This window comes from Bos grunniens, chromosome 25, assembly GCF_055505025.1.
Source record: "Bos grunniens cultivar Pamir isolate PY7600 chromosome 25, Bosgru_T2T1.0, whole genome shotgun sequence".
NCBI lineage: Eukaryota > Metazoa > Chordata > Mammalia > Artiodactyla > Bovidae > Bos > Bos grunniens.
In genome coordinates, this window is record NC_141189.1 from 42,174,803 (window position 1) to 42,202,318 (window position 27,516).

The 27,516-nt window shown below is 59.7% G+C and overlaps 1 protein-coding gene across 8 annotated transcripts; it reads left to right on the forward strand.

Moving 5' to 3' along the window:
- Positions 1–367: 367 nt before the first annotated feature.
- LOC147345709 (lipase maturation factor 1) lies at positions 368–26,278 on the forward strand. 8 transcript variants are annotated; one of them, XM_086374334.1, is made up of 10 exons: positions 1,443–1,582; positions 10,211–10,673; positions 10,981–11,103; positions 11,681–11,746; positions 14,060–14,227; positions 23,963–24,146; positions 24,592–24,745; positions 24,892–25,075; positions 25,634–25,746; positions 26,060–26,278. In XM_086374334.1, the coding sequence occupies exons 4-10, from the start codon at positions 11,729–11,731 to the stop codon at positions 26,232–26,234; spliced, it is 996 nt and encodes a 331-aa protein (XP_086230460.1). In that variant the 5' UTR covers positions 1,443–1,582; positions 10,211–10,673; positions 10,981–11,103; positions 11,681–11,728; the 3' UTR covers positions 26,235–26,278. The 8 variants fall into 8 exon arrangements, with proteins under 8 accessions (XP_086230458.1, XP_086230454.1, XP_086230456.1 ...); XM_086374335.1 differs by lacking the exon at positions 1,443–1,582 and adding an exon at positions 9,725–9,820; XM_086374328.1 differs by lacking the exon at positions 10,981–11,103 and having other exon boundaries at positions 1,434–1,582; positions 24,589–24,745.
- The last annotated feature ends 1,238 nt before the right edge of the window (positions 26,279–27,516 follow it).

Sequence of the window (27,516 nt, forward strand, 5' to 3'; positions counted from 1 at the left end):
GTGTCACTCAGGCAGCACATTAAAATTCTGTGTGTCGCGTCTGTGCAGAGCGAGGTGACAGGGAAGGCAGGCCGGGCTCTGGGGACCCCCTCCACCCACCCACGTGGGCCCTGCGAGCTGTGGAGGGCCTCCAGGGAGGTGGGAGGCGGGCCCCTCACGGGTGGGCATGTGCTGCTCCTGCCTTGGCCTCTCTGGGGTCTGCCCACTCGCGGGGCCGAGCAGAGGCGGGTGGGGTTGAGCAGCCTGTGAGGGCCCTTCTCAGAGTGAAGTCCGCCCGGAGCCACGTTACTGCCGCTCCACGTTCTGCTGCTGTAGACCGCAGGTTATAGAATGTCCCCGTGGCGCTGGAAAGCAGTCCAGACTTAATGATCACAACCTCTCAGGACAACACCAGAGAAGCTGTCAAGAAAGGAAGAGTCTGCTGCTTCCTTTTGAGACAGGAAGGGGGTTTGAAGCGCTTTAAGAAGCACAGGTCATCCGTGTCCACAAGGAGGACAAGGCCTGGACGTGAAGTGGGTGGCTCCGGTGTGCGGACCCTCGAGGTTCTACACGGGGAAGGCCCTTCCTGCTGTCCTGGCTGCAGCACCTGGGGGGCCAGCGGGCCCCTCTCCCCTTGGCCAGTCACCCTGGGCTCCGCTTTCCTCTCCTGATCACAGAGCCCCCTTGGGGCTCTGGGGCCCACCTTGCTCAGCTCCCTCCTAACAGCACGCCTCCCCGGCACCATCCAGGCTTCTTCTGCTTCTGGAATCACCTCCAGACTGCGTGGGGTGCACTGCTGTCCTCAGAGCCCACAGCCCAGAAGGCTCGGCCGAGGCGGGCGGGGCCACCCCGTGACACCCACACCGCCGCTCCCAGGTGCCGCTAAAAAGCAAACTCGCCCGCTTCTTTACAAGAGGAGAACTGAGTTTCAGACAAAGCGAATGAGAGTCAGTGGGATTTCTGCCTCCATATTTTACTAGGAAAAATTTCAAGCTGCCGAGTTTCAAGCAGTTGTGCAGGGAAAACCCACAAACCCACCAGCTCCACCTGCCTTGGCTGGTGCTGTACTCGTTGGCGTCGCCGTATCTGTGCGTTTCTCCTCTGAACACTCAGTGCGTCTCAGAGCGAGCAGCGCAGACGGGGTTCAGAATTCATTCAGGTTTGTCTGGGTTTTGAGGAAGATGTTCACAAACACTGAGCACTTGGGTGTGCTGCCCACACCTGTGTCCCTCACACGGGCTCCCGGCGGGAAGAGCGACCAGCCCCCACCCGGTGGGACCGGGCTGAGCCACTCAGGGCCTGGACCTGCATCCCCCACTCCCAACCGGCTCCCCCTCCCTGGGGCAGCCGGGATCATGGTCTGCTCTGCGCTCAGCACCTCCCAGGGCCATCCTGCCTGGGCTCTGCCGCGGGTGCCCCAGGAAGCTGCTGCTCACGTGCTCTCTGTTCCTCAGGGTGGGAGTCCCAGCTCCTGGAGACAGGCTTCCTGGGGATCTTCCTGTGCCCTCTCTGGACGCTGTCTGCGCTGCCCAGGGGCACCCCCACGTCCCGGGTCGTCATGTGGGGCTTCCGGTGGCTGATTTTCAGAATCATGCTTGGAGCGGTGAGTACAACCTTTACCCGTTAACGTCCGGGGGGGGACATGCCCTCCTGCCACTTCCCTGAGGTCCATGGACCTGTTTCTGAGCCCGTGACTCCCCCGAGGCCCAGGGGACAAATGACACTCAGGGAGGCCCCTGTCACCCCTGCCCCCTGCCCTCCTAGGGTGTGCGGAGTGTCCGACCCCACCCCAGGGAGGCCTCCTGTCTCTCCTCCCAACCTGCCTGTGTGACCGGTGTCGCTCCTGAAGGCCGTATGCTCCGCGTCCCCCTTCCTGCCGCACGCTCCTCCCAGCCCTCGGACCAGGCCCCTGCCCACTACGCGGCCGGCAGAAGAGCACATCTCAGTTTTAGCTACACCTGCGAGCTTCCAGAAGCTTAAACTAGGAGTGAGGGGACTCACCAGGCAGAGGCCGCGCAGCTCTGTGGTCGGTGCCTCCCACCTCTGCCCTGCTTGTTCCACTAGAGTCACACCGTGCAGACGGGCTGGCGTCTATCTGCTCTAAGCTGTTCCTCGTGGGCAACCACGCGCCTGCAGGGAGTGGGGCCCAGGTGGCGGGCGCGTCCCTGCCCCAGCCTTGCCGGCCCCCTCAGAGCCGCAGTTCTCCAGGCGTCAGCAGCCACTGTGACTCGGCGGGACTCTATGCCCCTCCTCACCCGTGTTCCGTTTACTCGAGGGTGTCTTACACCAGGGGGGCCGCGTCCCTGCAGCACAGTGTCCGACACCCTCGTTCCTGCAGGCTGCAGTGAGCGTCGGTCCTCCAGCAGGACGGCATGCCCCCAGGACGAGGCGCCATGCTCTCAGCTCCGCACACTGCCCAAGCCCCGACACCAGGTGCCAGGGATGAGCTCCGTAGGGAGCGGTCAGAGGGGTGGCACGGGCTCCTGACCCAATCAGATAGGAGTGGCTGCGGCACTGGGAGACCCTGCATCGGGTGACCGTGTGTGCAGGCGCCAGGGTGAGTGCAGTGCTTCCCTCATTCACACGTAACTGGAGTGGGTATGGCTCACGGGTCCCTCTGATGAAACAGGAGACCACGAGCTGTCCTGACAGCGCAAAGGCATTCTTAGCTTCAAATCTGTCTTAGCAGTTCCTTGCCCACCTAGGGCTCGACTCTGGCTTCTCTCTCAGCTGGCTTTAAAAAGCATGAAAACGTACGCAGTGTTTCAAAGGCCTATGTCAGGATCTCCTATGATGGCAGCCTCGTGTGTGGCACTGAAGCCAAGGGCCAGGGTGGAGCCCAGCCAAGCGGGTGCAGAGCCCAGGGTGGCGGAGCCGTCGGGCTGCTGAGCACAGCTCGCTGCTGAGCAAACTCCCACGACGCCTCAGAGGCGGTGAATCATTAGCATGTTGTAAAGCACCTTTTATGGAGTTTTGATTGACAGTGAGCACCAGCTGGATAAAAGATTATCAGGTGCAGTAGAAGTTGTAATTACTTGATTCTATCTGTACACTGGATATTATTCGCCGTGCTTTGTAGGAAAGCAGAGCGACAGGGCTGGCTTGATGAAAAGGAGGGGCAGCAGCAGGGGTCTGTCCGTGGGAGCTGGGCAGACCTGGTGCCTTACGCCCCCGGGACCAGCCCGGCAGGTCGTCCTGGATGGTCTTTGCCAGCATCTCGAGGATCCATGTCACACCGTGCGTTACAGCCTGAGGAGCCGTCAGCCAGGGCGTCCGTGGGAGGCTGCTGAGAGCCGGACGGGGCTGAAGCAGCAGGGACACGTGTGCAGGGTCTCCGTGCCATCTTTACAGCTCTCCTGAAGTCTAAGGTTTTCTTCAAAATACAACGTTAAAGAGAAGTAGCATGAGCAGCTTCGTGCGTGGGCAGTGGGCACTGAGAGGACCCAGAGGTGGGTGTGCAGCACCGACACGAGAGGGCCTGCGGGGCTGAGCTGTCGTGTGAACTGAGTCAGTGAACACCTCCCACCGAAAGCCCCAGACCACTCCACTGACGAGTCCAGTCAAATGTTTAAGGAAGAATCAATACAAACCCACACACACTCATTCAGAGAACACGAGAGGGAACCCTTCCCAGCGTACTCCTGAGGCCAGTGGACAATGATATTTCAGACAGGGAGGTTCCAGAGCAGTGTTCCTCAAGAGCACAACAGAAACTCTCAAGGAACGGTCAGCAGGTGGTCCAGAGTACTTGGAGGGTTCAGGTCCACACGGTTTCCCAGGATGCAAGGCTGGTGGTACGTGAATTCAGTTCAGTTCAGTCGCTCAGTCATGTCTGACTCTTTTTGACCCCATGGACTGCAGCACGCCAGGCCTCCCTGTCCATCACCAACTCCCGGAGTTTACTCAAACTCATGTCTATTGAGTCAGTGATACCATCCAACCATCTCATCCTCTGTCATCCCCTTCTCCTGGCTTCAATCTTGCCCAGCATCAGAGTCTTTTCAAATGAGTCAGTTCTTCACATCAGGTGGCCAAAGTATTGGAGTTTCAGCTTTAGCATCACTCCTTCCAATGAATATTCAGGACTGATTTCCTTTAGGATGGACTGGTTGGATCTCCTTGCAGTCCGAGGTAATTCACCACGTTGCCAGACATAAGGAAGAAAGAGATCAGACGACATATTTGTCTCATACGATGTAGAAAACGCATTAGACAGTGTTAAACACGTATTCACAATTAACAAAAAAGTTCTTAGCAAACTGGAAATAGAAGGAAATGTCTTCAACCTGATAAAAGATAATATACAAACTGCCTACAGCTGACATCAGACTAAATGGTGAAAGACTGAATGTTTTTTCCTATAAGCTTGGGAACAGGGCAGTGCTGGCCACTCTCCTCATGGCTACTCGGCAGTGTGTTGAAGATCTTAGCTTGTCTTTAAAGAAAGAAAAAGTGATGAAAGCCCTGAGGACTGGAAGGAGGAAGTGAAATCATCTGTGTTCATCCCACACATGGATGATCACATGGGCTGCAGAATTAGGGAGTGAAGCTGACCCACATGCAGGATGTGGCCAGTGTTTCCACCTGCTAGCAAAAACTGTCAGAAAACAAAGTTACAGATAAACCCTGCTGCTGCTGCTGCTGCTGCTCCTAAGTCGCTTCAGTCGTGTCCGACTCTTGTGCGACCCCAGAGACGGCAGCCCACCAGGCTCCCCCGTCCCTGGGATTCTCCAGGCAAGAACACTGGAGTGGGTTGCCATTTCCTTCTCCAATGCATGAAAGTGAAAAGTGAAAGTGAAGTCGCTCAGTCATGTCCGACTCTTAGCAACCCCATGGACTGCAGCCCACCAGGCTCCTCCGTCCATGGGATTTTCCAGGCAAGAGTACTGGAGTGGGGTGCCATTGCCTTTATCTCCGCAGATAAACCCTAACAACCATAAAATACTTAGGAAGTACTCACAGAAGTGTGACACTTGGGCCCTGAAAACCCCTAGACGGTGCCTAGAGGAGCCCTGGGCAAGGAGGTCTTCCTTGTTCGTGGCCAGCAGTCAGTTGTCCCCATACTGGTCGATAGATTTCATGCAGCCCCAACATAATCCTAGAAGAGTTTTTTTTCAAAATCGGTGAACTGATTGTTTGGTGAGCACGGAAATGCCCAGGACCGAGTCTTGAGTGGGAGTAAAGCAGTTGGCTTCATGCTACTTATGGGTCCCGGATGCTCCAGGGACCGTGGCTCTCGAGGTGCCAGGGAGGCGCCAGCAAGGCTGCAGCGACGGGCGGGTCAGCGCATGCAGACGGCGCCACACTGACGTCAGGCGAGGCTGCAGTGACGGGCGGGTCAGTGCGTGCAGACGGCGCCACACTGACATTAGCGTCAGGTGACATTTGGACAAGGCAGCGAGCCAAGTCGGCTACGACAGAAAGGAGCTTCCACAAGAGGTGCTGGGTGTCCATTGGGTGCACGAACCCCCGCCCCACCACACCTCCCACAACAGGCGGTTTGAGGTGGACAAACACATAAAACCAAGACACCTCTCGCAGATAATGTAGAACATCTGCAGTCCTGGGAGAGGTGAAGCTTGCTCACAGCACAGAAACCACTAACTGTTAATGAAAAGACATGGGTTAACTGGACAATTAAAATCTTGAGCTCTTCAAAAGACACCACTGAGAAACGGCGAGCCACAGGCTGGGGGCGCACTCAACACAGCGGGCAGAGCCTCTGTGTGCAGCCTGGGAAGGACGCAGCCCCCACTGACGACGGGTCATTCAGGAGAGGGAGCGATCTGGGCAGGCTTGAGCACAGGCGGGTGTGCACACAGCCGTCCCCGCGCTGGGTGCCCGTCAGCCCCACAGAGCACAGCCCCACACACCCCAGGGCCGGGCTTTCCTGGGTGGAGCAGCAGGTGACGCCACATCCTTCAAGCCCTGGAAAGACTGACCGGCAGCCCCGCCAGGTGCCGCCGCTTCCCGCCTGTCTCCCGCACAGACTGCAGGCCTGGCCTGTGCTTCGCGGGTTCTCATCTTCTTTTTCGTTTCCACAGACGTGGAGGTGACATGACGGCCCCAAACTGTCCCCATAGCAGCCGGGGGGCAGGGGCGTCACCACAGGTGGGGGCCGCGGGCCTTCTTCCTGTAGGAACCTGCCTTGGGGCAGGGGCTGCCTCGCAGAGACGTCCAGGGCCCACGAGGACGGCAGCCAGAAGACGCAGTGTCGCCAGAGCAAGGGCCGTAGGAACCTGTCTGCTGCTGGACGTCAGTGGGGGCGCCCTGCTGGTGGATGTTGGGGGAGGGTGGGGAGACCATCTGGCTGCCAGGTGTGGGCGGGGGCCTGTCGGCCTGCACCGCTTAACTAGGTTGTTCGTGTGGCTTTTCTTCTCCTGCGTGTTCTCTCTACAGTTCTTCCAACGCCTTTCACTACCTTTCCCCAGGTACCATGTTGTTTTTATTATTGCTTCACATTTTAAGACTTAAGAACTTAGGACCCTAAATTCTCACTAAGCAACATCACCGCTAAAGTCAGCAGTTTTCACCGAGAATTGCATCTTTGCTGTCGCCGGAGCTGGTGGTGTTTTTTGTTGTTTTGTTTTGGGGTTTCTTTGACCATGCCACACAGCTTACAGGATCTTAGTTCCCTGACCAAGGACTGAACCGGGGCCCAGAAGTGAAAGCACCGAGCCGTAACCACCGGACAGCAGGGAAGTCCCTGACGCAGGTGGTTTTTACCTGACGTAAATGGAGAGGTCACAGCATGAAAGGAGACCGCGGAGAATCGCGGCAGGAGGACAAGCCTCCGGGCCCCCCAGGGGCAGCACGAGGATGCGCTTTTCTGTCTGCACCGGGCAACCCGCATGCCTGCAGGCTGCGGAGGACAGCCTGGGCCTGGTTACCGCCCACAGCTCCAGCCTCACACCTGCACACACACCCTGGGATCCCCAGCTCTTGGTGTGCAGACCACACCTGTCTGGTTAACACACAAAACTGCATCTAAATTGGAGAAAGAGACACCCCCAGAACCCACTGTGCAGAGGCCAGGATGCAGCAGGGCAAGCCGTGATTGAAGGCCCACGAGAAAACACTTTCTTCAGATAAAGGCGGTTTTGTCTGAGACTCAGCCATAAAGTCACCCGGACTATCATGAAAGTTTTGGGCAAGTAAATTTGACAACACAGATGAAATGGACAAATTCCTTCACAAATGTAGCTCACCAAAACTGAGACAGAAGGAAAGAGGAAATCGAAAGGGCTTCCTATCTGGTAAATAAATTGGATTTGTAACAAAATGTAAAAAACCATTCCAGAAAGAATGTGTAGGCACAGATGGCTTCAGCAGTGACATCAAACATCTAAAGAGGAAGTAAGGGCAGTCCTACACACACCCGGGAGAACAGCGGAGGCGGGGCCGTTCCCCAGGTCCTTTCACGTGACCAGCAGAACCCGAGGAGGCCAGCGCAGAAGGAAAACCAACCAGCATCCCTCACGAGCAGAGACACGGGGACTCCAAGCAAAACACCGGCAGATCGAGCCCGGCCATGAGAGGTGTGGCTTACCTCAGAAACACACTTCACTACAGCAGCAGAATGAAGCTGAAGAGCTGTTTGTCCGTCTCAGCACAGAGCACACCGAGGAGCCCACGCAAGGTCATCTCGGGGGGGGGGGCTCCTGCGCCGTGATGAGGGAGAGCATCCACGCATGATTAGACAGGCCTGCTGCCTGTTTCTGGTGCTGCTCTCCAACACTGTGTTGAAATCCCAGTGCAATAAGACAGGAAAAAGAAATAAAGGCACAAACATTCCAAAAAAGGAAGTGAAACATTCACAGATGTGATTATACAAAACCCCGGGAATCTTAAAAAGCAGCTACCGAAGTGAATACATTAATTTAGCAAGGTTGCAGGATACAGTCAATGTGAAAAATGAATGGTCCATCATATACTATAAAGAAGTCATTTGAAAATAAAATTCTGAAAATACTATGGGCCATTGCTTGAAAACTCCAATGCCTCATAATAAATCTGATTAAGGATGTAGAAGACATGCATTAAAACTGCAAAATATTGCTGATATGAACGTAAGACCTACGTAAGCAAACAGGTGTCCCCCACTCATGGGGCAGAAGACTCAGTATTGTCAAGATGTCTTTTTCACCTGGATGTATATATACATTCAGGGTGATTTCTATCAAAAAAGCCCAGTGGGCTTTTTTGAGGGAAAGACATGTCAATTCTAAAATTCACATAAAGAGAATCTTGAAAAATAACAAAGTTGGAGGACTCACACTTCCTGATTCTTAAGGTTAATTTAAAGCTGAAGTATGAGGTTGATCTAAACTACAAAAATACATCCGTGGAGGAGAGGAGAGTCTGGAGAGAGACCCACCTCTGCTGTCAACTGACTTTGAGCCAAGGTACCAAGTCAGGTCAAGGGAAAAGGAAACTCAATTTTGCAAACAGTGCCAAAATCACTGGGTGTCTGTGTAGAAGGAGAAAATGAGCTTTGAGTGCCGTTTCAACAAAGAAGATCAGATGCTCAGTAGGAAGAGCGTCCTCTCCCGAAGTTAGTCCCTGCAGTAAAAATCTTATTAACGTGATAAAAGAAACACGGGGATGCAACACATCACACCCCCCAAGAACAAATCAAGTAGGCATCCCGGCCACTTCCTTGTGGAGCCTGCAGTCTGTCACCCCGGCTCCTGGGAGGCATCCTGGGACCCTGAGGAGCACTGTCCAAGGGCTCTGACCTCTACCCAGCTGCACCCCCTCACAGCAGCTCCCCTCCCCGTCCCTCGTCTCTGACCAGCCACAGCAGGACAGCGGTGCCTGGACCTGCAGTGGTGGGGGGCCCTGGACCGTCCCCCCTACCCGCTCTGCAGCTCTGGCAGGTCTGTCCCTGGCAGAGGTCATCTGGGCAATTTTCACAGGCTTCCGGGGTTTGGGGAGGGGGCATGATGACCCCCCCACCAGCATTATCCAGTTTCCCTCCCTCCCTTCACGTTCAGCCCAGAGAGTCCCCCACAGCCGATGCAGTGCCCCTCACCTGCGTGCTGCCTTGGTGAGCTCAGAGGGCAGGTTTCTGTTTGACCCCACCTGGGATTCTGAAAGCAGACACTGCCCCATCCTGGAGAGAAGGGGCCCGTGGTGGCCCCGGATTGGCTGGGACCCCTTCAGATGTGGACTGTTCAGTCCTGAGACCCCGAGCAGACCCATGTGCACTCAGGTGAGGTCTGAGCGCTGAGCCGTGACCCTCAAATGCTGCGTCATCAGGAGACGGGACACAGGGCTCCCCCACCTCTCACAGAGCACATGGGGTCCCGTGGGTCAGCTCCGCAGCCAGAGAAGATGCAGGGCGCTGCCAGATTTGATCAGAACTGAGGCACCCCAGCCCGCATGCCCACAGCTGTGGACACATCCCCAACCAGCAGGCCTGCTCCAGGGAGAGCCGGCCCCCTTCCTGCACCTGCAGATGTGCTGTGTCCACTTGTGGGAGGAGCAGGCAGAAGGCGGCCACCTGTGCTTACAGATGAACAGTGGGGTTCCTGGAGCAGACTCGGAGGGGAGAACGGGGTGCAGGGCATGTGCAACACTGGGGCGCTGGCGAGGGAGCTGGTGCTGGCTCGGAACCTGAGGCCGTCACCCCTCCCCCTGCCACAGGCTGGGAGCCCCTCACCCAGTTAGGTGTGGGGCTGATGTAGCATTAAGCAAGCGATGCTCTTTCTGTGGCCAAAGGCCTTCTTTCTCCCATTTCCAAGGGGGAGATTTTCAGAAGCGAGTTCTGGGACCTGTGAGCTTCAGAGAGAAGCCCCTCTGCGTCCCCTGGGCACTGTCCCCGCCCGCTGCCCACGAGGTGAGGCCTGGGCCCCCTCAGCCGCCCCAGAATGTTCCCAGGTCCTGGCACTTGCCCTTTCCCCAAGGAGAGCAGGGGCTGGGCGGACAGCTGCAGGTCACTTGGTGTCTTACTGGCCTGTCTGTGCCATTTTTTTGGAATTAATTTTGGGCTGAAAAAGGCTCAAAGAAGGCTTTGTTCCTTTGACACTTACTCTGGAAGAAAAAAAAAATCCGTGGAAAATCTGACATCTGCATTGTAGAGAGAAATCAATAGATGGGAGGAATATAATTATCCTCTGCTCCCAGAAGAACATTTCAGATTTTTAAGTGTCTCATATCAGCTTAGAATTTGAATGACATTTTAATTATTTTGTTTTTTTTCTTCTCTGCCTGGCGTGAATCTCCAAAGAGTGCCACTCTCAGGTTCCGGGGGATGTAGGGAGCGGAGCCATGCTCACGGGGAGCGTCGTGTGAACTGGCACGTTGTCCTCAGGAGCCAGCGGGGCGTTCGGCCAACAGGATGCTGGGGTCTGCAGCGCTGCTTCTATGCAGATGCAGCCGAGTCTGGGGTGTCCATGCTGGGAGCTGTCTCCTCAGCGCGTCCGTGATCTCAGCAAACCCCCTTTCCAGAGCCTCAACCCCGCCCCCAGAGTGACCTGTCTCGAGAGTCTGCAGACATGGCAAGCAGGTCCTCGGGCGTGGTTCCACCTGACTGCGAGGCGCCCAGGCCCCCGGGGGCACTGCTGGACAGCCACCAGGGAGGATGGTGCCCAGGACAGTTGGGTATTGCGGCCTCCAAGGGACACACGTATGAACTCGCTGCTGGGCCCCACGGCAGACTCACCTGGCCTGTGAGCTCGGCCAGGACACAGGTACTTGGCCAGTGTGGCTGCCACAGGGCTCCACTGTTTCTTGTGTCTATTCCGGGTGCCACGGCATCCCTGCCTCCCACAGGGGCCCAGGCCAGGAGCTGGCTGTGTCCTCGGCCCGTCCTGTGGGCTCCTTGCTCCCAGCCAGGCCGGAGTGGGGCACGTCTCATCTCCTGGGCAGGCATCCCGCCTTGCTGGCCACCACAGGTGGGGCAACTCACACTGTCTACTCTTGGCTCAGAGCCCTCAACCGTCCCAGAGTCCTTCCCATACAGGCTGCTGTCTTTGTGACGCGGTTCTCACCTTCCAGGGCAGCTGTCCATTGAGACAGACATCAGGGCTGAACCTCTGTGTCAAGCAACAGCCTCACTCCTGCCAGGGGACAGATGGCTTCTGACTATGTGGGGGTCAGGTGGAGCTGTGATTCCCAAAGGCAAGTGAACAGGATGTGTGGCAGGCACGGGAGCTGACTGCCCTCATGGCCACTGAAGAGCAGCATGCTGGCCACTGCCTGGCGGGGAGACTGGCAGAGCTGCCGGGAAGCTCACCCATAGGAGCCCCTCTCTGCAGCGGGTTGCCCAGTGGACTGGGTGGCAGAGGAGTCCCTGAGCCCGAGGTCTCCCTCATGCTGTGCCTGAGTGCTGGGGTCTCCCATGTGCTGTTTCCCATCATGTCAGCGGCGGGTGGATACTCTCTCTGAGGCCCAGTGGGACATCGTCCCTCCCCCATCTTGGCATTTCTAAGTCAGGTTGTGTTCTCGTGCTTTATGAATTTGCCTTTTCTAAAACCTCACAGTTGCATTACTGTGATGACGCTCAGAGTCTAAAAGCTGGGTTTTAAAGAAACACAGGAGGAACTGACGTAAAATGGAGAGTGTTTCTTTTTCCTGCATTTGCTGTTACTCCTGAGACGCTGAATGTTCCCTCCAGGAACACTGTTTGCAGTTGCCCTTCTGCGTCACCCCTGCATGTCTGTCCAGGGGTGGCTCACGGTCCTCTCCATCCTTGCAGGGCCTGATCAAGATCCGAGGGGACCAGTGCTGGCAGGACCTCACCTGCATGGACTTCCACTATGAGGTGAGCAGGGCGGCCAGGGGTGGGTGGGGGCGTGGGTGCAGGCTGAGCCCACCATCCCCTCAGGACGGGCCCTCCAAATCCCTGTTCCTGCTCCTGCTGACCACACTCAGGCTCATGCTGGGGCCTTTCCGTGATTCACCCAAGGGCATCTGGCCTCAGAACAACCTTCTCCTGGCGTCGGCTCAGCCCTCTTTGCCTGAGCTCCTCAAACCAGCCCTGTCGTTCTCACCCGGTCTGGGCACCACCTGTCAGGCGGGATGTCTTCCTTCCCCGGGGCGGCTTCGGCCTGCTCCCTTCGAGGGGGTGGGGGGGTCCCAGAGTTGGGGTCCCAGTGCCCAGATGGGGGGCTAGAGGCAGGAGCTGGGGGTTCCAGAGTCGGGATCCTGGCACCCAGATGGGGGTTAGAGAGGCAGGAGCTGGGGGTCCCAGAGTCGGGGTTCCGGGGCCCAGACGGGGGGCTAGAGGCAGGAGCTGGGGGTCCCAGAGTCAGGGTCCTGGTGCCCAGAAAGGGGGCTAGAGAGGCAGGAGCTGGCGGGTCCCAGGCCCCGGCTGCTCTCATGACCAGGACGTCATCGGCAACAAGCAGAAGAGCGTCATGGCCACTGTGCTCCTACGAGACCCACACAAGGTCATCACAGCTCAGTGTTAGGAGGCACAGAAAACTACCCGAGGAGGAAGGGGCTGGAAGAAGAGGGACACCTGGGAAGCTGGGCATCCAGGTTCCTTTACTGTTCTTGCAACTTCTCTGGGCTTCCCTGGTGGCTGAGCAGTAAAGAATCCGCCTGCCAATGCAGGAGATGCAGGTTTAATCCCTGGGTCGGGAAGATCCCCTGGAGGAGAAAATGGCAATCCACTCCAGTATTCTTGCCTGGGAAATCCCGTGGACAGAGGAGCCTGGCAGGCCACAGTCCATGGGGTCACAGAGTTGGACATGACTGAGCAACTAAACAACGACTTCTCTGTAAGATGGAAATCATGTCCAATTGAGAAGTTAGCAGGAAGACATTCTCCCAAGGGGGGTTGGTGGCCCTTCCCTGGGGCGTCGCACTTGGAGCCCCCACCTCCCTGTGTCCAGTGGGACACTACACCCTCCAGGCACCTGGGCCTGCGCACTCTGACCGGCATCTCCATGTGCCCACCGCACACCAGGCGCCTCAGCGTCCACAGCTAATCCGCGAGGAATCATACCCATGGCGGGGAGGGAGAGGGTCAGGCCTCAGCCACACCCAGGGCCAGGGTGCACGGGCCGCATGGTTGGCAGCTGTAGGAGAGTGCTTCCTTTCGCCGGGCTCTAAGCCGTGTCCAGGGGGAGTTACCACCATGAGTACCGTTTACCTTTGGCCCAGCCCTTCCCTCTGCAATGCGGGAGACCTGGGTTCCATCCCTGGGGAAGATCCCCTGGAGAAGGGAAAGGCTGCCCACTCCAGTATTCTGGCCTGGAGAATCCCATGGACATATAGACCATGTGGTTGCAAAGAGTTGGACACGACTGACTGACACTCACTTCCTCTGATGGCTGATGGCAGCCATGCTGTCTATATGCGTGCACGTGTGGGCTGTGTGTGTGCAAAGGACACAGGGCCCCGGAGGGGGAGTGCACAGCAGACCCCAGTGCCCTTGTCAGACCCGCTGTGCACAGACACGGAGAGGCGCACTCCGAGTCGGTGGGGCTGTGGGTCCACTGGGTCTGGGGCCGCAGAAGCCTGGTGTCCCGCCCGGCACCGTGCCCTTCACAGACAGCTGGATGTCCACAGCGGCTGCCCCGGCCCCACACAGCATCGGCACAGCTGGCCCCTCTGCGGACGGCTGCATGTGCAGGGAGGACAGGGCCCGTCAGCTGGGCCCTGGGCGCCGGCGCCACGGCTGAGTCAACACACAGGCCTTGGGGACCTGCCGCGCCCGCCCACCCCACACACATGTGGAGGCCATTCCCAGGAACACACACATGGGGCCGGGACCCCGTGCCCCCAGCCTGCATGTCCTCGGAGAGGAACTCCACGTGTGAGCTCCCGCCATCCCGCCTCCTCCCCACACCCCATCCCTTCATGGGGGTTTGCCAGCGCCCGAGTAGCTCAGCGCTGTGAGCACAAGTGCCCCCCGCCCCGTCTCTGAGCACCTGGTCACCAGGGCCCTCGGGGGTCCCTGAGGGGTCGGCATCAGAAGTACGGGAAGTCTAGGAGTGCCAACTCGGCCGCGTGAGCTGCTGGAGGGGATGCCTCTCCGGCAGGGCCACCAGGGGGCGCACAGGGTAGGGTGCAGGGGGCGGGTCCCCGGGGACCTCCAGGCACAGCTCCGGGCCTCCCTCGCCCACAGACACAACCGGTGCCCAACCCTGTGGCCTACTTCCTGCACCGCTCCCCGTGGTGGTTCCACCGCTTCGAGACCCTCAGCAACCACTTCCTGGAGCTGGTGGTGCCCTTCTTCATCTTCCTCGGACGGCGGATGTGCATCGTCCACGGGGCCCTGCAGGTCCTGTTCCAGGTGAGCAGCCGCGCCCACAGAGAACCTGAGCTCCCACATCCCGTCTGCCGCACCTGTGGGGGTGGACCCGCAGGGCCCCCGTCGCCCCGCGAACCGTGCCCCCATCTTCCCGCTCCTCGGCATGGGGCCCATGTCGAGCTGCCCCAGACGTGGGCTCCGTGGTGCCAGCGGGGGAGGGACCCCACACCAGGAGGGAGCCTGCGGCTTGGTTGGTTGTTTACTATGCCTGCTTCTACCAAGTTCTCTTGTTTCTTGTTTACTAGAAATTTTGTGTTTTTTGTTTTGGGTATTTTTAGTCATGAGTGGGTGAGGTTTAGCAAAAATGCAGCCACAGTCAGTTACCTTCCTAGAATGAATCAAACTCAGTCGTGCTGCGTACATGCCAACACGTTGCTGGGTACACTTGCTACCGTTTTGTCTGGGTTTTTCGCACTGTCAGTGAGGTTCTTCAGTGGTTTTCCGTCCACACTGGCCGTGTCTGGCTCTGCTCTGGGTCTCACTCTCACCCTCGCAGACAAGACGGAACTGTTGCTCCGACATCTCCACTCGGCCGGGGCAGGGGGTGGTGGGCGGAGCGGGGTCTGTGTGGCCACTGACAACCTTTCGTGGCTGCTGAACATTAAGGGTCTCTGTTTTCTGTAGGTTTTTTAATGGCAAACATTTTCCTTGGAATTTGTCCGTTTTATCTGCTTTTAGACGTCCTGGTCAAGGAACAAGTGTGGTAGTCTCCTATTTTGCAGTCTGGATTTGTGTCCTTTCTTGGGAGTTGTCACTCATGATGCTCAGAGCAGATTCTTTTCCAACCAGCCTCATGCTCGTTCAATGAAAAGTTCCTGTACTTCAGCAGGTGCATTTATTTCCAAAGCTTTGTTTTCTCTTTGCCCTTGTTTAGCTCTCCTCTGAGGGTTCTCTCATTCTGTTATTTTCCCTCTCCTAATTACCAAGTATACTGTTTCAGGCGAGCACATGCTGAATCCCTGTCCTTGCCGCCATGACGGTCCTGTGGCTTCAATGTGCCGTCATGGTCTCCCCTACCCACCTGCTTTTGCTGCCAGTATTTTAAGCTCTACTTTGCTTTTAATCAACCGTCTTTTTAAGAACAGTGTTAGATTTACAGAAAAACTGAGCTAAGAGTACAGACTGGCCCTTACAGACTGGCATCTCTACTTAGTGACGTGCAGCTGAGGTTGCTTGTGTCCTTCTGTGGGTAGAGAGCTCATCTCTTACTGCTGACTGATATTTCACTGTCTGGATGCACCACAGCTTCTTCCGGACTTGACTCTAGGGCAAAACCCTGGCTGGCCGGTGACCCTTCCTCCCAACAGCCTCTGAGGAGGGACACCCCCAGGAGCCCAGGGGTGCTCCTCCACGTCCCTGCCGTGCACACACTTCAGCTCAGGCAAAGGCTCAAGCACCCTTGAGGTCCAGCAGCACAGACACAGCCTCACACTGGACGGTCCTCCACTGGCAAAGGATGCCCAACTGCTGGCTCCCCTTTGCTCTGGCGATGAAGAACATGGATCCTGCTCCCGAGGCAACTCGGAGGACCTGCCTGGAGCACAGCCTCCACGGGCACCTGGGTCTGCTCAGCCTGCATGGTCACCAGGGTGACCGTGAATCGCTCTTGAGGCTGTGGGGGCATTGATGAGTTGCTGCTTCAGCTGCTTTCACCAGCCTGGGACCACTGGAACCCTCTCAGGGCTGTAAACGTGGCAGGGGCCCTCCGGGCATCCCTCAGGCTTCACTGACTAGTTTCTGTACAGAAATCTGAGCCCAGCTCTGGCAAGCGGTAAGCAAAAGCAAATGGCCATGTCACAAAAAAATAATTGAAGGAAGTTTGGGTTACTGGTGCAGGTAGACGGGTTTAGCTACTTGAAAATAGGATTTGGGAAGGTATTTATGTTGACATTTGACCCAGAAGCCTCAAAATGCCTTTGTTTGTTCCCAGTGCACGTGATGTCTCATGGCATTTTAGGATGAGGACCCTCTAACTGGACTGGCCTGGCTGAGTGTGTCCTGGGCCAGGGTGCTGGCACCTCCACCGTGGGGGCCATGCAGACTTGAGGGGCTCAGGGGTAGATGGCTCCCAGGCCACATGGCTGGTTCTCCACCCAGCTCTGGGTCTGCTGCCCGGGTGGACAGTGGTAGACGGTGGTGGCACACGGACACTGGGCAGAGAAGAGCCAGAGCTGGACCCTGAAAGATCAGGCCAACTTGTGGCCCTGGACGTCACTCTCAAAGGCCAGCCATGCACTCGCCTTCCGTCCCCCAAGGCCCTGGGAGCCTCGGTCCAGGCATGTCCCAGCGTCATATTCCCCCATCCACATGGTGCCCAGGACAGGTCCAGGCTGCGGCTCTTCTCTGAGGCTTGCTCTGTTGCCCTCCTGGGGCCAGGCCTCAGCTCTCCAGAGCAGAGAGGATGAATGGCCCCCGGCTCTGCAAGCCCGCCTCCCGGGAACACGGCCCTCTGCAGGCATGGCACTGGGTGCTGTGGGTTTGCATGTTGCTCTGTCTCCACACCCGCAACCCCGAGGGTCCCTGGCTCTGTTTGTTTCCGTTTGTTCCCCAGGAGAGGGCTGAGGATGTGAGCACTCGCACCTCCTCCCACGCTCAGTTTGCACAGCTGTTCCGGAAGGTTCTGCGAGTTCTCCAGAGACAGCCTGTTGTCTACATGGGGAGGCGCACCACCTCGACCTCGGACCCCCATGCTCTGCCAAGGAGAGACCCTGCAAGGCCAGTGGTCAGCTTTTGCTGTGGGCCCAGCAGGACCTCCTATCCCGACGTGAACCAGGCCCGTGGCTCCTGGTCCACTCAAAGTCACATCCCAGACTCCCGTCCCTACCTCCCACCACGTCCGGCTTTTTCTAAACTCCATGACATCAGCCACAGCCCAAGGAACATCGCTGTGGGGACATCACTACAGCTTTGGGCACAGAGAGCTGCCCCCACCAGCCTGAGTGACCTCTCCACATCTGGGGTAACAGTGCAACTGCCCGGGGCTTCTGGCCACAGAATATCACCCACGAGCACCCACCCCTCCTTGAGGGGCAACTCCTGGGCCCAAGGTCACACCTCACAGTTCATCTTCCCACTGGCCCCTGGCACGGGGTCATGGCCAGCGTGTGCTGGACAGGGGTGCCACGACAGCCTCCTGAGTCCTTGGGGCTCCCGCTGCCATGTTAGAAACAGGCCTCCATCCCCAAACGCTCTGGTGAACCTCATTCTCTGGGTCAGACCCCCCAGCTGGGCACACAGTGAAGTGACAGGGAGGGGTGTCTCTGGGCCCAGGGGACCCACTGAGGCAGGACTGGGATGGGAAAGCTAGGCATTGCTCAGAGGTCGTTAGGGCCACACACAGACTTAGGCTGCCGAAACTGCGGGGCCTCAGGAACTTGCCGGGCCAGGGCGTTCTTGGTTGTGGCCTGTGGACCAGCACCTGGGGCCCTGCCTCACCCCCCCAACAAGAGCCCCTCCTGCCACATCCAGACGGTCACAGCCACTCAGGTGGCCGTGCCAATGAGGGAGTGTCCTCATCTCCTGGGCTCCAAAGCTGGGGAGCCTGAGCCAGTGGCCGGAGGACCACGCCCAGGGCAGGCTAGCCAGACGCCGGCCATCGTGGGGGCAGCTTGTGGCCCTGGCCCTCCTACAGCTGTCAGAAGAAAGGACCACCCTGGCGCTGGCCCCATACCGTAACTCCTACAGCTGAGTCTGCAGCCGGGACACCGAGGTCACTGGGCAGAAGGCTGAGGCCAACCAGCAAAGCCTCCTCAGGACACAGAACTCAAAGACCGAGCCAGCAAGGCCAAGGCACCGAGTGGACGCACTGCCCCAGACCTCGGAAGGCTGCGTGGCCCCAGGCCTGTGGCCCCCACAGCTCTGGCTAGGAGTGCCAGGGCTCACACTGGTGGGGCCATTCAAAGATGGAGAAACCCCCCTCAGAAAACACAGGGTCTGAGCTGACTCCAGGGGTCCCAGCCCCACCTGTGCTGAGCCACTCGACCCCTCCCTGTGGTGCTTCCTTGGCCCCCAACGGCTGCCGTCAGACCAGCCATGTTTGCCATGAGCGGCTGGGAGAGACTATGGCCCCCAGGGGTGGCCTGGTGTCTGTCTCTCCAGGAGGGCTTGGGTTACAGCCAGTGAGACGATGGGGTCCCAGACCAAAGCTGGGGGGGCATGTGCAGCGTCATCGCTGTGGGAGCCACGCCAGCTGAAGCCTTGCGCCCATGCAGGGCCGTGGCCCTCGTGGGTCCAGAGGCACCCAGGGCCCCTCCGATGGCTCTCATCCCGAATGGGAAATAACTGGCTTGGAACAGAAATGAGGGGAAGAAAGGCCCCCAGGGAACCCTGCTGGGCATGTGGGGTCTTCTCGTCACAACCACAAGTTCGCAGTCACTGTTAAAGCTTTGCAGCCGTCACTCCAGCAGCTGCGACCACGCTGCGCAACTGCCTCATTTAAGCAGCCCACAGGCTGCTGTGTCCGGCCCCTGCCTGCCGGCGTGCGCGTCCTGCTCGCCCACTTTCCCTTTGTGTCCCGTAGTTTTCTAACATTTCTTAGCAGAGGCTGCTGGCAAGTGACTTCCCTTCAGCCCTCTGGGGTCTCTGCTGGGGAGTCTGGGGGCCCTGAGCCCCACCCCTCTGGCCATGACTCCTCCCCTCTGGCAGCCTCTGTGATTTTTCTTTTTCAGTTTTTCAGCATGTTGATTCAGTGTGCCTTGGGTGTGGCTTTCTTCGAGTTTATCCTGTTTTGAGATTTCCTAGGCTTCCGTGATCTGTATGTAGTTCTCATCACTGAGAAGTCTCTTTATGTTCCTCTGCGCCCCTCCCCTCCCGGGGTTTAGGTCACTAGTCTGCCAGGCTGCTTGGCTGTGTCCCCCAGGCCCTGCTCGGGTCTGCTTCTCCCAGTGCCTCACTTCACAGAGCTCCTGTGGTCCTGGCTCAGATTCACCAACTCCTTCTTCTACAGTGTCAGTTTTGTCAAAAGCCTATCCAGTGAATTGTTTTATATGTTACTTTTTAAACTCTCGAGTTACCGCCCAGTTCTTTGGCATTTTCATATTTCTCTTACTTAGGACTGTCTTAAGCCCCTTAATCTTTGACAGTAGCTGTTTTCACATTCTTAGCCACCGGCTTCAGCCCGTTCTGGCTTCTGACTCTGCCCCGGGCAGGTTTTTTCTCTGCCTGTGCCTTCAGGCTACTCAGCACTTCCAGGCTGTTACCTTTCAGTCACTGCTGGACGCCAGTGTTGCGGATTCTCTCCTGACAGCCGCTGATTCCCTTACAAATCGCTTTGTGAGCCTCCTGGACACACAGTGTCTCTCCACATGAGTTCCCAGGACTCAGGGGTCTTCCAGACCCGAGTAAGGTCAGTGAGGACACGCCCTGGGTGGGTCAAGCACTTACCCCGGCCTCACAGAGGAGGCCCCATCCTCCGAGCTCCGTGGCCGAGGGAACCGAGGCGGGACTGCAGCTCTCGGTTCCTGAGCCCCCTGCCGTGTGCCCATGTGGCGAGCCAGCCCCTCCAGCTCACGGCATCTCAGATGCTTCATTTTTCCAAATGCAGTCATTTGTGTGGCCTCTGAGCATAAGGCAGACAGCCCTGAGGTGCAGCCCTGCTCTTGGGGTGGAGGTGGCGGTGGTGGGGTCTTGGCAAACTTGGCTCAGCAGGGCAGAGGAAGTGTGCGGGGAACAGGGGCGATGCCAGTGTCCCTGGGCCTTGCTCTCGATCCTCGTCCGTGGTAGGGGTGGCGGGTCCTGACACTGCCAGGCCTCATGCTCAGCTCAGCTCTCAGGAGGGACCCTGCGTCCTGATCACCCTTCTTCACGTTCCTGCTGCTGCCCACCTCCCTCTCATTCCTGGAGCTGAGTGGAGACCACTGAAGGGCTCCAAGCTCAGTTGGCAGGTGTCCTGCCTCCCTGGGCTGCCTTCCTCACTTTTCTTTCCTTTCTTCTAATTTTTTAACATTTTTCAGGCTAAAGGCTTACACTGTTTTACTTTTGACTCATCCTCGGAAATGGGAAATGGCCAGAACACGTGTGGGCTGAGGTCTCGCTCCAGTACACTGTCAGGCACCCTCATCCCAGGCCTCCTCAGGCCCGAGAGCACCGCCCGCTCTGGTCCGGGAGTCAGTCTAGGAGCTGTTGGCTCTGCTGCATCATCTCCCTCAAAGGGCCTCGTGCGCCTGCGCCACATCACAGACAGCCCCCACTCGGTCTCCCAGATCACGATTCTCCCTGAGCATCATTCCTTCTGCTGCTCGCCTGTCTGGGTTTCAGCGTTGCATGTGTACATGCGAGGGTGCAGAGGAGCAGATAATGCTCACTCCTCGGGGTCCTTCAGGCTAGCAGCATCCTGCCTCGGTTTCTCTGGACGCCTCTGGGGTCTCGGGAGCCCATGTGGCCGCAAGGCGAGGCTATGGCTCAGTGAGGGTGCAGGCTGCACCAGCCACACCTGGGAGGTCCGCCCTTGGGCCACCTGGGGTGAACGTGGGCGGGTGGCTCCAGGAAACCCCTAGCTGCCCTGCTCCGCAGCGTGACGGGGGCAGTTTGAGTGTGGCTGGAGTGGTGGGACTGGTGGCTTCTCCCAGAGCCCTGCGGCTCTGAGCACATGCCGCCTATCCACTGCCCGCGGGGCCCGAGCAGTCACTAGGCCCGAGGGCAGTGTGACAATGGATGGGGCCGGCTGCTCCCCGCACCTTCTCAAGGGCTGTGGAACATGGGCAGGGCCCCCAGGGCCAGACCCAGAGGTGTCTTCGCGACGGAGGCTGCAGTGCGCCAGGGGCTTCTCCCCAGCTCTGGCGGCCGTCTCAGCCAAGAACTGGGCAGTAAGCAGAGGGCTTGCCACCCACGTGGCCCCACAGCTGCACCGGATGGCAGCCCCGGGCCCCGCGTGTCCCCACCTCCGTCTCCAGTGCCAGTGGCCGTGCTGCACAGCTGAACCACGGAGAGAGCGGCCATCCGGCTGAGCAGCCCACCCGCAAGCACAGTGCGCTGGCGGGGCTGTCAGGAGGGGTGAAGGGACAGCCCCCCAAGCCCGTGCTGACACAGAGGAACCAGTGGAGCATCTAAGGACTTGCTGGTCTGGAGACAAGGTCTGCCCAGGGGGAGCTGGGCCCAGGCCGCACGACCCCTGCCGCCCCCGTGGTGGTGGAGGGCCTGCTGGCACCCCAGCCCAGACCCTCAGGATCCTGCGGTCTCAGCAAACCCCAGGGCAAAGCCCCGTCAGCCCCGAGCAGCCCTGCCAGCTCAAGACCAGAGGCCCAGGGACCTCAAGGGGCTGGGCGTGGCTGCGGGAGAGACCACCAGACTAGGGCAGGCGCAAGTGGGGCCACTTTGGGCATCAGGGTTTGTTAACATCCTAGACAGTGAAACATAGAAATTATTTTTAGGCTCAGAACCAGGAAAACTAGCTTTCCAGAGTAATGCAGGGAGAGACCTCCCTGGTGGGCCAGTGGTTCGGATTCCGCACTTCCACTGCAGGGGGCACGGGTTCGATCCCTAGTTGGGGGAGTAGGATTCCCCCTCTGTGCAGCACAGCCAAAAAATCCCAAAGTAATCCAGGGAGAGCTGTGACTCCACATCTCACATCACACTCTGTGAAACCCCATATGGTCCATGAAACTGACTGGTCAAAAACCCAGCTCCTCGCTAAACCTGGGTCAGGCTGGTGTCTGTGACCACATGTTCTCCCTGGTCACCAGGATGGAGACGCAGCTTTAACGATAAATCAAGGAGTGGGTATCAGCTGAGCCTCACCTGGCTGCACAGCTCCGGCCTGGGCCTGTGGTCTCACCTCCTCCCTCAACACCCCACTCAACCCTGACCCATGAAGCAGAGGAGCCCATGGGCGGCAGATACGCACGCAAACGACCTGGGTGGGCACTTGGCCACTCTGCTACTTGGGGGCTGTTGGCTGGTCCGGGTCTGACTGCTCTGCAGAAATGTGACCATCTGGTTGGACAGCTGAACTTGATGAAGTCCTCCTTACTCTTCTCATCACCATGGCGACTGCGCTGTGGTCACTGCGGGTCTGCTGTCACTGAGGGTCTCTTGTCACTGAGGGTCTGTTTACTTGCTGGTGCTACTGATCCCCGTTTCCTTCTACCTTGCTGACCTGCAGCTCCTGGTGTCGTTTCCCCTTTTCTGAGGTGGTGTTTGAGGCAGTCTCCCTGTAGACACCGCCGCATGGACCGCCCACACCTGGGACCCCCGTCGTTCCAGAGCCCCTGCTTCCTTGCAGGTCTGAGCCCCACCACCCCCAGGGGCAGAGCCTGGACCAAAGCAGAGCCAGTGTGACCCTTATCTCACACCTTCCCCAAAAAGCTAATTTGAAATAGATCCGAGACCTAAACATAATAGCCAGACCTGGAAAATTTTTAGATCTTTGTATCTCTGAATGAAGAAGAGATTTCTTAGATGGGACGCAAAAAGCAAAATTGTAAAGTTTTTTAAAAGTGTAACTTGGACTTCCTGAAAGTGGAAAATGTCACCTCTTTGAAAACCAAATAATGAAAGTCTCTGCCAGGACCTGCACTCAGCGAGGCCCTGGGGTGTCCGGGTGCTCCCCTCACCCTCCCTGGCCTCCAGCCAGCCCCCTGCTGAGTCACCTGGAGCCTCCTCCCCTGTGTCTGTCACTCCTGTAGGGACCCAGAAGCTCTGTGTGCAGTTGGCCTGGGGCCCTGGGGCCCTGTGCTCAGAGGCGCCTTCCGGGCACACGGGCGGGCATGACCCTGCAGCCTCTTCTGCCTTGAGTGAAGACCACCCCACTCCCGGCCACACCCTTGACAGCCAGGCCTGCATCAAGTAGAATGTGCCACTTTGAGTCTCTAGAACAGCTGACAGACATGCGGTCACCAGAAGGGACCCTGTGGAGCTTCTGGCTGGGAGGCACCCCCGGACGCAGGCGGCAGCACTCGTGGACGGGCCGGGGAGCGGCGCCCCTTCCGTCCCGCACGCGGGGGGCCTTAGTTCTCACAAGTTGTCTGCTCAGGGCCAAGCCCCAGGGACTGAGGACGTGTGGGCTTCTTGGACCCTGGTCATCCAGGCTCACAGGGACACTCGCCGGATCCAGCTGGGCCCATGGAGGCTTCTCAAGACGGGCAGTGACCAGACTCTCGGGCAGCCACCCGGCAGATAGCACTGGGAGGTTCACGAAGACAGGTCCAGCCAAGGCGCGTCCAGGTGCAGGCCTGCCCCGCAGGCTGCCTGTCCCGGGGAAGACTCGGGCCCAGGGCCGGCCTCGTGCCTGGTCACTCCGTGGTGGAAGCCGGGCTGGCACAGGCGCAGGCACCAGCGCATTCCCCAGTCCTGGTCCAGGGGAGCAGCAGGAGCCCCATCCAGACCCCGTCCCAGGGAGGGACGCGCTGCAGGGCCCCGGGGCTGGCTGTCGAAGCCACGCTGGGCCTGCTGCTCACTGGTCACAGTGACAGCTGCCACAGACACAGATTTGTCCTTTCCCGGCTGTGAAGCTGAGAACCCCAGCAGCCTCCACACGGGGGCAAAGGCCAGACTCAGGGTCAGCAGGAGGGGTCTCACCAGAGGCGCAGGGCAGAGTCCACCTCTGAGGTCGTTTGGGACATGGGCATCCCTGGGCCAGTCTGAGGGAGGCAGGGCAAGTGGCCTGGGTGGGGTAGGGGGCTGGGCACCTGGGATCAGCACAGGCTTCGGGAAGGGTGCGACCCGGGCCCGTGCGTCACCACAGCTCGTGAGGTGCAGTGGCTGGAGCCTGTCTCCCCGCAGGTGGTCCTCATCATCAGCGGGAACCTGAGCTTCCTGAACTGGCTGACCATCGTGCCCAGCCTCGCCTGCTTCGATGATGCCACCCTGGGCGGCCTGTTTCCCTCAGGGCCTGGCCGCCTCAAGGACCAAGTCCTGAAGATTCAGGAGGAGGAGACCCGAGGGGCCGGGGCCCCGCGGACACGCGGTGGGTGACACTGGAAGGCGGGCGTGGCTGGGGAGTCCAGGTGGTCTCCGTGTCTGGTGCCAATCAACCCCTGAGGCTATGGCACCCAGCCCCATGCCCACCCCAGTGGCCTGGGAGATAGAGCAGTGTCTCCACGCCTGGGCAGGGTCACTCGCCTGCGTGGTATGGACAGTGTGTCCTGGTCCCCGGCACAGTGACCTCAGGTGCTCCAGCCCAGGTCTTGGGACAGCTTGGGGGCTGGAGGAGGGCTGAGAGGAGCGGCTGTGTTTCCACATCAGCCTGGAAGGTATCCTAGGCTTAGGGAGAAGGGGCTGCACGTGGTGGGAGCCCTTCCCAGACTCCCCAAGGGACCAGCTGTACCTCTTTTGGTCTCCGTGGGCCCAAGGGGCCGCAGAGAGGCCAGGCCTGGGGGCCACAGCCCACCCATTGTGCCCCCTCCCAGCAGGCAGCGTGGCACGGGGCACGGTCAACCTGGCGCTGGGCATTCTGGTAGCCTGGCTCAGCATCCCGGTGGTCCTCAACTTGCTGAGCCCCCGGCAGGTCATGAACAGCTCCTTCAACCCCCTCCGGATCGTCAACACGTACGGAGCCTTTGGCAGGTACCTCAGGGCCACTGAGACCCCGGGGGAGACTTGCACATGCGGCCAGCCCCCGCCTGCATCCCCAGCCTTACCGTGGCCTGCTCGGGTCGGGGGTCAGGGTGGGGAGGCTCAGCCCTGACTCAGCCCCTCCCCGTCCCTGCCAGCATCACCAGGGAGCGCACGGAGGTCATCCTGCAGGGCACAGCCAGCGCCAATGCCAGTGCGCCCGACTCTGCCTGGGAGGACTACGAATTCAAGTGCAAGCCCGGGGACCCGAGGCGGCGCCCCTGCCTCATCTCGCCGTACCACCACCGCCTGGACTGGCTCATGTGGTTCGCGGCTTTCCAGGTGAGGCCCTCGGCGGGGAGGCCCTGCAGACACAGGATGAGGTAAGGGAGTCTGTGCTGGGGCTCTGTGGGTGCCCAGGGCCGGGCCTCCCTGTCGGCTTCTCAGAGTGCTTCCCCCAGAGCAGACAAGGCAGGCATGGCCAGCGGCGGGGCAGCCAGCATCCGCGGAACCTTCGCTCAGACCCGAGCAAACCGGCAGGACTGTGACCCCCGCCCAGGACGACAGCCTCTGGGAGGCTCAGTCACGTGTCTGGGACCCCTGGTCCTGCCAATGACAAAGCCAGGCCTGGCCCCACTCCACCCAGGTCTCCGAGGACAGGACAGTGGGGAGGCGCCCAGGAGAGCAAGCAGGCGGCGAGAACAGGAAGGACTAACAGCCCGGGGTTCTGGCCCCCAGGAAAGCCCACCCAGGAGAGCTGACTGCCAAGCGTGCTGCGCCAGGGCCCCCAGGCCGGCAGCCTGAAGGCTGGCAGCCGTCAGGAGGGAGGGGCGGGGTGCACACACGTGGGGGCTCTCAGCTGTGTGCACCCCGAGTGCCCCGTCCTCTCCTCACCCCCAGACCTACGAGCACAACGAGTGGATCATCCACCTGGCGGGCAAGCTCCTGGCCAACGACGCGCAGGCCCTGTCCCTGCTGGCCCGCAACCCCTTTGAGGGCCGGGACCCCCCCAGGTGAGATGCCCCTGCCAGACAGGCCCCGCTGCAGCCTCGGCTGCCCCTCAGGGCTTCTCCCCTAAATGCAGAGCTCTGCCCTGGGGACCGGCCTGGCCCAGAACCAGGCCTGGACACAGCAGTCCCGAGGCCCCACATACCCACTGAGGACCGCAGGCTCAGTCCGCAGGCCCTGAAGCTTGGCCCTTCTGCTCCCGAGCCCCGCTGCCCGCCATCACGGGCTGGGCCTCTGGCTGCTCCTGGCCGGGCACAGCCCAGCTCTGTGCCCAGGGCAGTCCAGGGGCCGAGGCTGCCCGCTGCCCTCGCCTTGCAGGTGGGTCCGAGGAGAGCACTACAGATACAAGTTCAGCCGCCCCGGGGGCAGGCACGCGGCCGAGGGCAAGTGGTGGATCCGCAGGCGGCTCGGCCCCTACTTCCCCCCGCTCAGCCGCCAGGACCTGAGGGGCTACTTCACGTCCCGGGAGTGGCCGTACCCGGAACCCGAGTAGAGGCGGCCAGGGCTCGTGGCAGGAAATAAAGCAGGAAGACAGTGGCTGGTTGCTCTGAGTGGGGATCTCCGTCCACAAGGACGTGTGGGAAGCAGGGCTGGAGAGAGAGGAGGGGCTGCTGGCCTGGATGGGGTCCACGCTTCCTCGTCTGCCTGGGCCCCACGTCGCTGCTCACCACGGGGTCCTGAGGCCCCCTCCCTGGCTGCACTCCCAGTCAGCAGGCCCCGGGCACTGGCGTCCCAGTGCTGCCCGCATAGCCTCTGCCCCCAGCCGTGCCTGCAGCACCCACACTGGGTCCTTGGCACCCGTGGGCTGGTCCTCGGCCCAGCGTGTTGTGTGCCAGTGTGGCCAGGAGAAAACCCTGCCCCTCCTTCCTGCTCCCGAGTGGGTCCCCACTCCATGCAGGAGGTGCCTGTGTGGGAGAAGCTGGGACTCCCCTCAGAGCCCACACACCCCTGCACCCACTGTCCCCTGCAGTGACCAATGCCCAAGGGTGTAGACAGGGCCTCTGTCCTCCTTGGGTGGGCTACCCCCACCAACCCTGATCGAGGTCCTCCCCCACCTGTGACCACGTGCCCCATCTCACGCTGGAGCCTCCTGCTCCCTGACCCTGACCCGGCAGGGGGGCACAGCAGAGCGGTCAGCCCCGGCCCGGACGCTGGGGTGCGGGGTCCCCAGGGCAGCCGCTCTGTGGCCTGCTCACTTCAGGTGGAACTGGATTAATGGTTTGTTGCTTGGTGACCCTCCTGGGCTGCAGCCCAGAACCTCCACAACCTGACGTCAGCGGTGAGTGGACACCTGCCCCCCCAGTCATCCACGGCGCCTGCCGCAATGCGGAGGGTCCCCACGAGAACAAGCTGGTCTAGGCCAGGAGACCAGACTGAGGTGGGCACAAGCGTGAGTCTGTGCAGAGCCCCCCCGCCTGCCTGGGGGCCAGCCGGCCCAGGTGCCAACAGAGAGGCCGTGTTCTGCTCGCAGGCGAACAGGCGCCCTGTGTCTACCACGGGACAGATGGGGCCTCAGACACCGAGCCTGGAGCCAGCACGTCTGCCCACGATGGCTGCATGGAGCTACCGCTGGCCCGCCGTGCCTGGGCCCTTCCCGGGGGGCTGTCCTGGGGACACTGCCAGTGGGTGGGAGCACCAGGGGTGCCCCTGTGGGGCCCAGGACGGGCAGGGGGCCTGAAGAGACACTGTGTCTTGGCTCGGGGTGGCCCCCTGGCCCCAGAACCACAGGTGGCCTCCTTGCCAGGAGCCGTGGTGGGTCCCCGCCCTGGCAGCCC

What these genes read in the sequence shown, in the direction of transcription:
- LOC147345709 (XM_086374328.1), top strand. Translation starts at nt 10,479, where the DNA reads ATGGCAAGCAGGTCCTCGGGCGTGGTTCCACCTGACTGCGAGGCGCCC. An exon ending in GCATGGACTTCCACTATGAG is followed by an intron (nt 11,747 to 14,059) that starts GTGAGCAGGGCG and finishes CCTCGCCCACAG; the next exon opens with ACACAACCGGTGCCCAACCC. An exon ending in GAGGGCCGGGACCCCCCCAG is followed by an intron (nt 25,747 to 26,059) that starts GTGAGATGCCCC and finishes CTCGCCTTGCAG; the next exon opens with GTGGGTCCGAGGAGAGCACT.